Consider the following 13,313-nt stretch of genomic DNA (forward strand, 5'->3'; position numbering starts at 1 on the left):
ACTGCTGAGTAACGTAGGGGAATTATTTCCTGTGTAGTGAGTGAAAAGGTTTGTCTAAATCTTAATCTTATGAGTTTTGTGTGTGATGTTGCTAAAAAAAATGAGGATTTTAAAAAGATTTATTTCACCTTAAAATACAAAATACAAACATTCGAATCCTGATTAATTAAATTATTCTTATTAAATAACCAATGACTTTTTTTTTAAAAAATGATTTTTAAAATATGTCTTGCAAAAATTGTAGCACAACTTTATCAACATCTGCAGAGTTCTGGCTGGTCTTGGAAGCTGATTGGATCCAATGTTATAATAAAGGCCGTGCATCCTTTTTCCTTGAAAATGGATGTTGTCTCTACATATGAGGGGCATTCAAAAAGTTCGTACACTTTTGTCCTAACTTTTTTATTTCGCTTCATATTATATCCAAATTTGGTACACATACAGTCAAAACTGCCATAGCCACCCACTGTATTAAGCGACTCACTGTCACATGTGACCATAAAAATCCCCCAATGCTTTTCCCTATATATTTTACCTGTATTAAACGACCACCTATCTAACGCGACCAAAGACCTTGAATTTCCTGACCTTTTTATGTAATTTCAAGCAATTTCACCTGAATTTAACGACAACATAATTTCCGATTCCTACTCTCGATTTCAGTCAGGCATGCCAAGTCATTGGTTCAAAACAACTACAGACATACTTTTATTTCATTTAATAATTATATAATGCGAATAAAACAACATTAGAATATAAATATTTTTACTTACTCTTTGATACTTATTGAATAAACATTAAAATCTAAAACATATACATCACGTTTTTGTCCGTCCAGTGATCGAGCGCCATTTTGAAAAAAGACGTTCGAGGTCGATCCCGATGTCATTTCATGCTAAGGGCTTTTGAGGACCAAATAGATATTCAGCATTAAAACCTGCCTTTTAAGTTTAATTAACAAGTAACTAAACATTGGATGTTTATTTAAGTGCATTGTGTCACCAACGGTAGAAGGTGAATACAGGCTAGCTAGCACCCACACCAGGTGATTATTGAGGTGATTGAGATACCTGGTCATAAACAGGCAATTAGACACGGTAGTTCAGTAATGAAAAAAAATAATTAGGTTAAAGATTTTAGTCATGATATAACTTGATACTAAGTACATAACAAAAAATCATGATAGAGTTTTAATGCATAGTAAAATGCAAAACATACGAAGTTATATATAGGCTATCATGTTAAAAAAAACTATTATTAGGAAAAAAATCTGCAGCTTTTTTATACTGTATGAAAAAAATGTTCTTTTAAAGTTGTATATTTTGTTGTGTACCACAGGTAGGTGCTTATATTCCATCTTCATCAGTGGAACAATTTATTTTTATTCTGTCGTGCCATAACATAAATTCCTTATTAACATCTTTTTCTCGCAAGACATATAATAGTACTCAATAATTTTCCAGCTTGAAGAAATATCAGTTATGTGATTTACAGTATTTAGACTTGCTTTCAGTCAATAGATACAAAGATTGTGTAGCCATACTAAAGAAAAACCCAGGTCGGAATGGAAAAGATGGTGTATATACAATTTATCCGGATGGAAAAGGGAAGAAGAAAGTGTATTGTGACATGACAACAGACGGAGGGGGATGGACGGTGAGGGATAAAGACTGAAATTAGTTCTTGTCAACAAAGAGCATGTAAAATAAAACTTAATACATGTAAGAGGAACATCTTCTTTGATGACGCATGCCAGCGTTTGTGAATGAAACCTGCTTCATGTCAGAGCAGATCTATGAGACAACCTTCTTAAATGTTTCAGGCAATACAAAGAAGACAGGACGGGTCTGCAGACTTTTACAGGACATGGTCAGAATATAAACAAGGCTTTGGGGATCCCTCTAAAAACTACTGGATTGGTAAGTTAAGTTAAATATGTAACATTTACAGTGTAAGGTGTTTCTCTAAATATAGTGTCGGAATATAAACAAGGATTTGGGGATCCCTCTATAAACTACTGGATTAGTAAGATTATTTTATGTCACCCTTGAATATAAAATATCTCTTTAAATGTGTGTACAAAATCAAATTGACATTTTAAGGTCTCTATCCATACTCTTAGAAATTTTCCTTATCTACTCACAGTGCATTTACCCTAAAGCAAATCGTTTGCGCTCTTTACATTCATGTCAGTGTGTTTTAGAATGCGACGCTTGTTCCATCGATATTTAAAACAAAAACAAAGAATTTAAATTCCTCTATTGAAATGAATAATTTAATTTTTACAGGTAAAATAATTAATTTATGTTTCATTGGGCATGAAACTGAACACAAAACGATATCAACTTTATTTTTATAATGATATATTTAATTCTAGAATTATAATTCTTTAATTAGTCCTCGTAAATTAGACAGTGGTTTGGCGAAAACTCTATTTATTCAATTTGGTTTTTCTTAAGATTTTATAGAGCAATAACCACAATTCATGAGAATTTTTTCTCGCTTTTAAAGAATTAATAAAAATCACGCAAAAATAAGGTGTAACGAAAATTTTCTAATCTTACGTAGTTTATCAAATTAAAAAAAATCCTTGTTAGTTTTTTTTTACCCTTTTCCTCAAGACCCCTGCCCTCTGGAAATCTTCCTTGATCTGTGCATGTAAATCAGTAGCCCATCTGTATTTTAATATAATATAATTAATCTGTGTTTCAGGAGAATCGACGTAAAAAATTTTTGCTTTAAAATAGAGCCGATAAAAATGTCTCTATTTTTAAAGTTTGTAATATCCTTAAAAGGAATATATTTTTTATGGAAAAGGAAAAGCTTTTCCACAAATAAACAAAAGAATTCCTAGATAGAATTATACTTTATAATCTCTTATTTTTGAAACATTAAATGTTCTCAGTATGATGAAACTTTTGGTTTATAATGCAAGAGACCCATTAATAAATTTCGAAGTGAAATTCTTTCTCTTGATTAGAAATTTAGTATAAAATCATAACCTTAGTGAACGCATTCCATTCAACAAGCAGTTTGGAATTTGTGTGAAAGATTATGTTTCTTGTTTTAAATACAAAATAATGATTAATGCAAACCTCTGAAAAGGAAAATATTTATTCACGTGATGCCTGAATTAAGTATAGGAACTTATATTAAATACGACAATTTGAAATTTGAGATCTCTCGATGACAAAGACCTTTTTTTCAAGAACACGGTGAACTGAAGCAGATATTAAACTACACTTTAAAATTCAAAAATATAACTGTGCACTGTTACATCTTTTAATAAAAGGAAATGACGTAATCTTTGAACTGACAAAGAACAAGGACCAGGAACTCCGGATTGAACTACAAAGATTTAATGGCGCTGAAGCATATGCTCAGTATTCTACATTTCATATCGGAGATAAATACAATCAATACAAACTCATTGTGTCGGGGTATTCAGGAACTGCAGGTACGAGCATTTATATCATTTTACACATTTTATAATGTTACATGATGTACAATTGCCAAGTTATTTAGTTTCATTGAAATATTTTCAATTATAGAAAACATATCATGCAAGAATTTAGTCCAATATTTAGTTTCTCATCATCTATATAAGTTTGTTTTGTTTTCTTTAAGCCAAAGGCTCATCATATCATCTTACACTATCATAAAATGGGCATTTGATATAAAATGAAATTCATCTTCAATATCATTAAATTCAATATCATTAAAATGCAGATTTTGCAAACTCTTTGAGCTCTTAATGTATTATTATATCTACCGGTTTCATTTTTTAATTGGCAATTTCACCTTGGTTAGCATTCCTTGACATTTTTTATCAATAGGCTTTGTTGAATATGTTTGTAATGCAGAATTATTCACAAGATGCTGGTACAGTTGTCCTTTTGAAGAAGAAGATACAATTGAAATATATTTTGTCTATAAACATCAGTAATTCTTTGCTCTATTTATTTTGAATATTTACAATTCTTAAGAATGTTATAGTCCAATAAATAGCTCAGACCTATGCTTCCCAACTCTTCTTTGATACACATAATCCATTGGAACATATGGAGATAACGATCTGTATAACAGGCACTGAGTATACATGTACAATTATCATACCTTCTTAACCATGTTAACTTAAACTAATATTTAAAAAAAATTAATTTTAGTGCTAGTAGATATCTACCCAACTCACAACTTCTATAACTATCAAAAACAGATAACTGTGTTACAAGTCAAATGCATGTGATTTTAATGATTTACAAAAAGCAAATAAGCTTGATTACCTTGAGATGCAGTGTGTTTTTGAGTTTTCAAAAACTTTTCGTTGTAAATAGCTTTTAAATTCATCAACAATATGAACAATTTATTACTATAAATCCATTTTTCATCCTCTCTGATCTTCCATCCGTTTCTGAATATAATTAGTTTTTTTTTTCTTTTGTATATTAACTTTTAGATTCCAAATACTGTAAATCAACATTTATTCGCGACGACTTTATTTCGCGATTTACCGGGGATAAACTAGTTTGCAGCGGTTAATTTTACATTGACAATTTTTTATTTAGGTTACTTTTTAATAGACACATAGACTTAAAGAACCGGTTCGCTTCCAGAAATATATGCGATGAAAATTTTCGCAAACAAGCGAAAATTTTACACTTTTTATAATAAAAGTTGAATAATTTTTACAGTACATAATTACATAATGGATTTAACACTTGCTGTAAACCCTCTGGGCTTTCTGACATAATCACAATACCGTCTGCATAAATAAGAAGGAACAAACTTATTGTCTTTACATTGACAATTTTTTCTTTAACAAACTGCATTTTAAAAGCATTCATGTATAATGAGAACAATAAAAAAGAGAGTATTTCACCCTCCATTCATCCCATATTACTAGTAAAATTTTCACTAAACAAGCCATCACATTTTACACTTTTTATACTATGATACAATGCTTGAATAATTTTTAACATTTTCCCTTGTATACAAATATTAGATATTTTTCTCTACAGTTTATTCCTATCTATAAAGTCAAAGGCTTTATGATAATCGATGAAAAACAGCAGTATAAACGCTTTTTCGTGCTTAAATATTTGTTAATAAGTGACTGATATACCAATATCGGGTCAACAGTTGACAACCCTTTTTTAAAACTAAACTGTGCATCATACTATATACGTATACCTTAGGTGTTTTCTCAACGATTCTATTATTAAAAAATTGTAGTAAATAATTTTCCAAAAGAACTCAAAATAGTTATTCCTCTATACTTTTCTGTATTATCGACAACCCCCTTCTTGAACCCTGGGACCATGGAACCCTTTGTCCAAGATTCGGGATAGCACCGGCTTTGAAAAATATTATAGAATAGTGTATGTAGAACTGGAAACAGAATTATTTTACAACTAATAAAAATCTCATTCAGGATATAATCCTCTAAAATATTTTGATAGTGAGCGCAATTCGCGACGCTCGTCACTGCGAGCTCTCAAAGCAAGGAATGGGCGAAGAGAAAATTCAGACTTTGCACATTGATCCAAACGAATTTTTTCCGCAGTTACTCTGGACCCACAATGCATCGCTTGTTAAACTACATTCTCGCGAGAATAACGACAAAAGTTCAACAAAAGTTAACTCGCCTTGATTTGATGGATATTTATTGAAGATAAATAATAAATGAATCGTTCTTCATTAACTTTTTAGTACTGTTCAGGCTTCCTTTTGGTAATGCAACTTACATACGACGTCAAAGTCTAGACGCACCAAATGTCACGTGCGGTTTGACAAGCCAGATCTAAAATAAAATAACAAAGGGCGTGGTATCTGCAAACTTGAATCCCCTTTAACGATCGCACCATAAAATTTTGTCGTTAGATTACATTAACGTCTTTTAAAATATTATGTTCATACATGAAACAGATGTGTCAGTCCCTTCTTCTTTTCACGTATAAGAAATTGGATATAAATACAAAAATAGGTCTACTAATAAAGGGGGTAATCTGGACCAGTGGGTGTTCCAATTGATTGTTGGAAGACCTGCTCTCTATAAACCACATAGATATTGTCAATCAGAAACTAAAGCATCTTTTTATTATCAACTTCAAAGTACTTTTGTACACAATCAGATTGCTTTTTAACAAAGTAATTTTGTACAAATGGCCAATGACAAATTAAGTAAATTCTCGAGTTCCATTTTTATTTAAAAAAAGCAGCTGTCGATAATGTCAAACAGGATGGACTTGAATTTATCGTAGGGAATAATTGTATATAAGGTTAAAATGTCGTAAGGTTTTATGTCGTTTATCTTGGTAAAATTGTGTGATTTGAAATTTTCCAAAACGTTCCTTGGTATTTTTCTTAGTATCCACATCTGATTTACACCACCTCTCGATTAATACCACTTCTCGAATATGTATTGCACAGTAGTCATGATTTTGTCCCTTCACAACTGTTAATATTTCATAAAAGAGTAAACAAAGGCTTAGTTGAACATTTACCGAAAAACTCTATTTATCTTGCTTGCTTGTTGTTTAACGTCCCTCTAGATAATTTTTCACTAATATGGAGACGCCACCACTTGCCGGTGGAGAGCTGCAAATTTTGACCTGTGTTCGGCACTCAGGGCCATTGAGCGGCGAGGGATATTTTTCGTTCCAGCACCTACTGCGAAACGGGACCTACAATCTCATCCGAGGGACCGGTCTCGACGTCCCACAGTGGGATTCGAAACTGCAACGTAAAGATCAACTTTTGATTTTTTTACGTTTTGGAATTCAATTCTGATCCATGATGGTCCTTTTTCCTGACTTATTTTTTTTGACCAACTTTTGCCAAAAAAAACCCCTCAAACTTTAACCTTTTTTGGAACATTTGACTTTGACCTTAGAGTGTGACCCACTGTTGAAAAACTTTATCCTTAGCCATAACTTTTTAACTGGAAGTAGTGAAAGTTCATTTTTCACATGTGTATTCCTTGTAACAAGACTTTCCTGTGGACACAATTTTGACTTTAACTTCTATTTTTGCCATAAGCTTACATAGGGGAACATCAGTGTATCATAAACAAATCTTGTTTTGATCTGTAATTGATAAACAATAAATTTATATATTACCAATTATCTTTTCAAGGAGACAGTTTGAAATATCACAATGGATTGAAATTTACAACAAAGGATCATGACAATGACGATGCTAGAAGAAGTAACTGTGCTATATCATCTCACGGAGCCTGGTGGTACAACCACCGTTATCGCTCAAACCTTAATGGACTGTATGCACAGTCTGCTGTGTCTCATGGTACATACCCGGTATGGTGGGATTGGAGGAGATTTGAGGCGCTACAGAAGACTGTGATGATGATCAGACACAAACACTAGAGGCGTTACAGAAGACTGTGATGATGATCAGACACAAACACTAGAGGCGTTACAGAAGACTGTGATGATGATCAGACACAAACACTAGAGGCGTTACAGAAGATTGTGATGATGATCAGACACAAACACTAGAGGCGTTACAGAAGATTGTGATGATGATCAGACACAAACACTAGAGGCGTTACAGAAGACTGTGATGATGATCAGACACAAACACTAGAGGCGTTACAGAAGACTGTGATGATGATCAGACACAAACACTAGAGGCGTTACAGAAGACTGTGATGATGATCAGACACAAACACTAGAGGCGTTACAGAAGACTGTGATGATGATCAGACACAAACACTAGAGGCGTTACAGAAGACTGTGATGATGATCAGACACAAACACTAGAGGCGTTACAGAAGACTGTGATGATGATCAGACACAAACACTAGAGGCGTTACAGAAGACTGTGATGATGATCAGACACAAACACTAGAGGCGTTACAGAAGACTGTGATGATGATCAGACACAAACACTAGAGGCGTTACAGAAGACTGTGATGATGATCAGACACAAACACTAGAGGCGTTACAGAAGACTGTGATGATGATCAGACACAAACACTAGAGGCGTTACAGAAGACTGTGATGATGATCAGACACAAACACTAGAGGCGTTACAGAAGACTGTGATGATGATCAGACACAAACACTAGAGGCGTTACAGAAGACTGTGATGATGATCAGACACAAACACTAGAGGCGTTACAGAAGACTGTGATGATGATCAGACACAAACACTAGAGGCGTTACAGAAGACTGTGATGATGATCAGACACAAACACTAGAGGCGTTACAGAAGACTGTGATGATGATCAGACACAAACACTAGAGGCGTTACAGGCGTTACAGAAGACTGTGATGATGATCAGACACAAACACTAGAGGCGTTACAGAAGACTGTGATGATGATCAGACACAAACACTAGAGGCGTTACAGAAGACTGTGATGATGATCAGACACAAACACTAGAGGCGTTACAGAAGACTGTGATGATGATCAGACACAAACACTAGAGGCGTTACAGAAGACTGTGATGATGATCAGACACAAACACTAGAGGCGTTACAGAAGACTGTGATGATGATCAGACACAAACACTAGAGGCGTTACAGAAGACTGTGATGATGATCAGACACAAACACTAGAGGCGTTACAGAAGACTGTGATGATGATCAGACACAAACACTAGAGGCGTTACAGAAGACTGTGATGATGATCAGACACAAACACTAGAGGCGTTACAGAAGACTGTGATGATGATCAGACACAAACACTAGAGGCGTTACAGAAGACTGTGATGATGATCAGACACAAACACTAGAGGCGTTACAGAAGACTGTGATGATGATCAGACACAAACACTAGAGGCGTTACAGAAGACTGTGATGATGATCAGACACAAACACTAGAGGCGTTACAGAAGACTGTGATGATGATCAGACACAAACACTAGAGGCGTTACAGAAGACTGTGATGATGATCAGACACAAACACTAGAGGCGTTACAGAAGACTGTGATGATGATCAGACACAAACACTAGAGGCGTTACAGAAGACTGTGATGATGATCAGACACAAACACTAGAGGCGTTACAGAAGACTGTGATGATGATCAGACACAAACACTAGAGGCGTTACAGAAGACTGTGATGATGATCAGACACAAACACTAGAGGCGTTACAGAAGACTGTGATGATGATCAGACACAAACACTAGAGGCGTTACAGAAGACTGTGATGATGATCAGACACAAACACTAGAGGCGTTACAGAAGACTGTGATGATGATCAGACACAAACACTAGAGGCGTTACAGAAGACTGTGATGATGATCAGACACAAACACTAGAGGCGTTACAGAAGACTGTGATGATGATCAGACACAAACACTAGAGGCGTTACAGAAGACTGTGATGATGATCAGACACAAACACTAGAGGCGTTACAGAAGACTGTGATGATGATCAGACACAAACACTAGAGGCGTTACAGAAGACTGTGATGATGATCAGACACAAACACTAGAGGCGTTACAGAAGACTGTGATGATGATCAGACACAAACACTAGAGGCGTTACAGAAGACTGTGATGATGATCAGACACAAACACTAGAGGCGTTACAGAAGACTGTGATGATGATCAGACACAAACACTAGAGGCGTTACAGAAGACTGTGATGATGATCAGACACAAACACTAGAGGCGTTACAGAAGACTGTGATGATGATCAGACACAAACACTAGAGGCGTTACAGAAGACTGTGATGATGATCAGACACAAACACTAGAGGCGTTACAGAAGACTGTGATGATGATCAGACACAAACACTAGAGGCGTTACAGAAGACTGTGATGATGATCAGACACAAACACTAGAGGCGTTACAGAAGACTGTGATGATGATCAGACACAAACACTAGAGGCGTTACAGAAGACTGTGATGATGATCAGACACAAACACTAGAGGCGTTACAGAAGACTGTGATGATGATCAGACACAAACACTAGAGGCGTTACAGAAGACTGTGATGATGATCAGACACAAACACTAGAGGCGTTACAGAAGACTGTGATGATGATCAGACACAAACACTAGAGGCGTTACAGAAGACTGTGATGATGATCAGACACAAACACTAGAGGCGTTACAGAAGACTGTGATGATGATCAGACACAAACACTAGAGGCGTTACAGAAGACTGTGATGATGATCAGACACAAACACTAGAGGCGTTACAGAAGACTGTGATGATGATCAGACACAAACACTAGAGGCGTTACAGAAGACTGTGATGATGATCAGACACAAACACTAGAGGCGTTACAGAAGACTGTGATGATGATCAGACACAAACACTAGAGGCGTTACAGAAGACTGTGATGATGATCAGACACAAACACTAGAGGCGTTACAGAAGACTGTGATGATGATCAGACACAAACACTAGAGGCGTTACAGAAGACTGTGATGATGATCAGACACAAACACTAGAGGCGTTACAGAAGACTGTGATGATGATCAGACACAAACACTAGAGGCGTTACAGAAGACTGTGATGATGATCAGACACAAACACTAGAGGCGTTACAGAAGACTGTGATGATGATCAGACACAAACACTAGAGGCGTTACAGAAGACTGTGATGATGATCAGACACAAACACTAGAGGCGTTACAGAAGACTGTGATGATGATCAGACACAAACACTAGAGGCGTTACAGAAGACTGTGATGATGATCAGACACAAACACTAGAGGCGTTACAGAAGACTGTGATGATGATCAGACACAAACACTAGAGGCGTTACAGAAGACTGTGATGATGATCAGACACAAACACTAGAGGCGTTACAGAAGACTGTGATGATGATCAGACACAAACACTAGAGGCGTTACAGAAGACTGTGATGATGATCAGACACAAACACTAGAGGCGTTACAGAAGACTGTGATGATGATCAGACACAAACACTAGAGGCGTTACAGAAGACTGTGATGATGATCAGACACAAACACTAGAGGCGTTACAGAAGACTGTGATGATGATCAGACACAAACACTAGAGGCGTTACAGAAGACTGTGATGATGATCAGACACAAACACTAGAGGCGTTACAGAAGACTGTGATGATGATCAGACACAATCACTAGAGGCGTTACAGAAGACTGTGATGATGATCAGACACAAACACTAGAGGCGTTACAGAAGACTGTGATGATGATCAGACACAAACACTAGAGGCGTTACAGAAGACTGTGATGATGATCAGACACAAACACTAGAGGCGTTACAGAAGACTGTGATGATGATCAGACACAAACACTAGAGGCGTTACAGAAGACTGTGATGATGATCAGACACAAACACTAGAGGCGTTACAGAAGACTGTGATGATGATCAGACACAAACACTAGAGGCGTTACAGAAGACTGTGATGATGATCAGACACAAACACTAGAGGCGTTACAGAAGACTGTGATGATGATCAGACACAAACACTAGAGGCGTTACAGAAGACTGTGATGATGATCAGACACAAACACTAGAGGCGTTACAGAAGACTGTGATGATGATCAGACACAAACACTAGAGGCGTTACAGAAGACTGTGATGATGATCAGACACAAACACTAGAGGCGTTACAGAAGACTGTGATGATGATCAGACACAAACACTAGAGGCGTTACAGAAGACTGTGATGATGATCAGACACAAACACTAGAGGCGTTACAGAAGACTGTGATGATGATCAGACACAAACACTACAGGCGTTACAGAAGACTGTGATGATGATCAGACACAAACACTAGAGGCGTTACAGAAGACTGTGATGATGATCAGACACAAACACTAGAGGCGTTACAGAAGACTGTGATGATGATCAGACACAAACACTAGAGGCGTTACAGAAGACTGTGATGATGATCAGACACAAAAACTAGAGAGTTCAAAATGCATTTTCAGTTCTGACAGGAATGTTGATTTGTTAAATTTAAACGTGTACTCTTTCTGAAATAAATAATATTAACAACTTTATAATGTATTATTATTAACATAGTTATATCGGTATATCACTTACATCTTTTATCTTGTTTGTGACAGTTATCATATGTACCTCGTGATATTTTTAATTTTCTAGTGTTGGACATTGCCAGAAGTTTACCCGGTCTCCGAACCGTCCAAAAGAAACGTGGCAATAGTATTTAAGAGGAATTGAACAATAAGTGAAAAATGACACGTGTTGAAAATAGGCTTAAGTGATACAGGTATCATCAAGAGATTCATTGATAGCATTGAAATAAAGAACATCGATGAAAAAATTAATAGTGAATGTTTTACTATGAAAATAAAGGTGATACAGGTATCAACCAATGAAATTTGATGGCATTGCCATAAACAGATAAAGAACACTGATATATACATATTGACGTTATGTTTGTAAAAGTGATTGTAAAGGTCTTTTGTTGCATTTAAACTCTGTCTCTGTGTTGTCTGGTAAGGACAATTCTCATTAAGGCTTATCTGTGGTCCCCGGTTACTCGTCAAATTTCACACATTTGTCAAAAGCCTAAGGAATGAAATCTTATTATTAACTCATGTCTTTATTATTTGAGTCATCATCTAAAAATGTCAAATAATAGATATAGAAAGCTGCGTGTTAAAGTTGGGGTCCTTTAATTTTCATGGATATCAAAAGAAATCACTGACAGGGACACACTTTAGAGCTTTTGTAAACATCGAGCACAGGTTTATTCAGAGTCGAATATATAATGTGCATATTTTATGTGTAAAGGTTGAGTAAAAATATCTTTGTTGAACAACCTTGTGCTATATCTTTTCTAATATAAAGTATTGTAATATTGAACTTCTTCTCTGTCTTCGTTTACATGCGATTAACCTCTTTATGACAGTTTAGAGTCATAACAAGTCACGTGGATTTATGTTGTTACGGGTAAAAACGTACACAGTTCTATATCGATCAGCATGGACTTGTTTGGTTAATCTTGTAAAAGTGTTTCATTGCTCAAGTTTTGCTCAAAAAGAAAATTGAATTTGTAGGAGATTGAGAATCTTGAACATATACTTGTAATACGTCTTTGAAAGGAAAATACCATATATCAATAATATTTTTTATAGTATCTAATCTTAATGTCTCATTTCCATGTAAAAGAGAAACCTTAGTCTGATGGGGGATTATGTTCCGGCATTTTGAAGTGCGATGGGTGTTAAAATTGGCTTGAATTTTTTTTATTTGTTTAATTATTCATTATAAATACACAACATTTTGATCAGAAGAAGGATAGAGAGATAACGAACAGTATTCAATATCAAAGTCCATAAAAAATACAAAACAGGAGCAGAGCAAACACGGACCT

At 35.6% G+C, this 13,313-nt stretch overlaps 1 protein-coding gene across 3 annotated transcripts in view; it reads left to right on the top strand.

Annotated features, from left to right (window-relative positions):
- The first annotated feature begins 248 nt into the window (after nucleotides 1-248).
- The window catches only part of LOC134259495 (fibrinogen-like protein A), a 48,173-nt gene continuing 35,108 nt past the window's right edge, over nucleotides 249-13,313 (top strand). The window contains exons 1-4 of one of the 3 annotated variants that reach the window (XM_062742091.1): nucleotides 249-376; nucleotides 1,514-1,656; nucleotides 1,823-1,919; nucleotides 3,293-3,457. In XM_062742091.1, the coding sequence (XP_062598075.1) occupies nucleotides 340-376; nucleotides 1,514-1,656; nucleotides 1,823-1,919; nucleotides 3,293-3,457 (442 nt within the window). In that variant the 5' untranslated portion in view covers nucleotides 249-339. The remainder of the gene's footprint in view (nucleotides 377-1,513; nucleotides 1,657-1,822; nucleotides 1,920-3,292; nucleotides 3,458-13,313) is intronic. The other 2 variants (XM_062742074.1, XM_062742081.1) reach the window with 2 other exon arrangements.

Source organism: Saccostrea cucullata, unplaced genomic scaffold (genome assembly GCF_032062105.1).
Source record: "Saccostrea cucullata isolate Sc308-1 unplaced genomic scaffold, CSIRO_AGI_Scuc_v1 ctg2459, whole genome shotgun sequence".
NCBI lineage: Eukaryota > Metazoa > Mollusca > Bivalvia > Ostreida > Ostreidae > Saccostrea > Saccostrea cuccullata.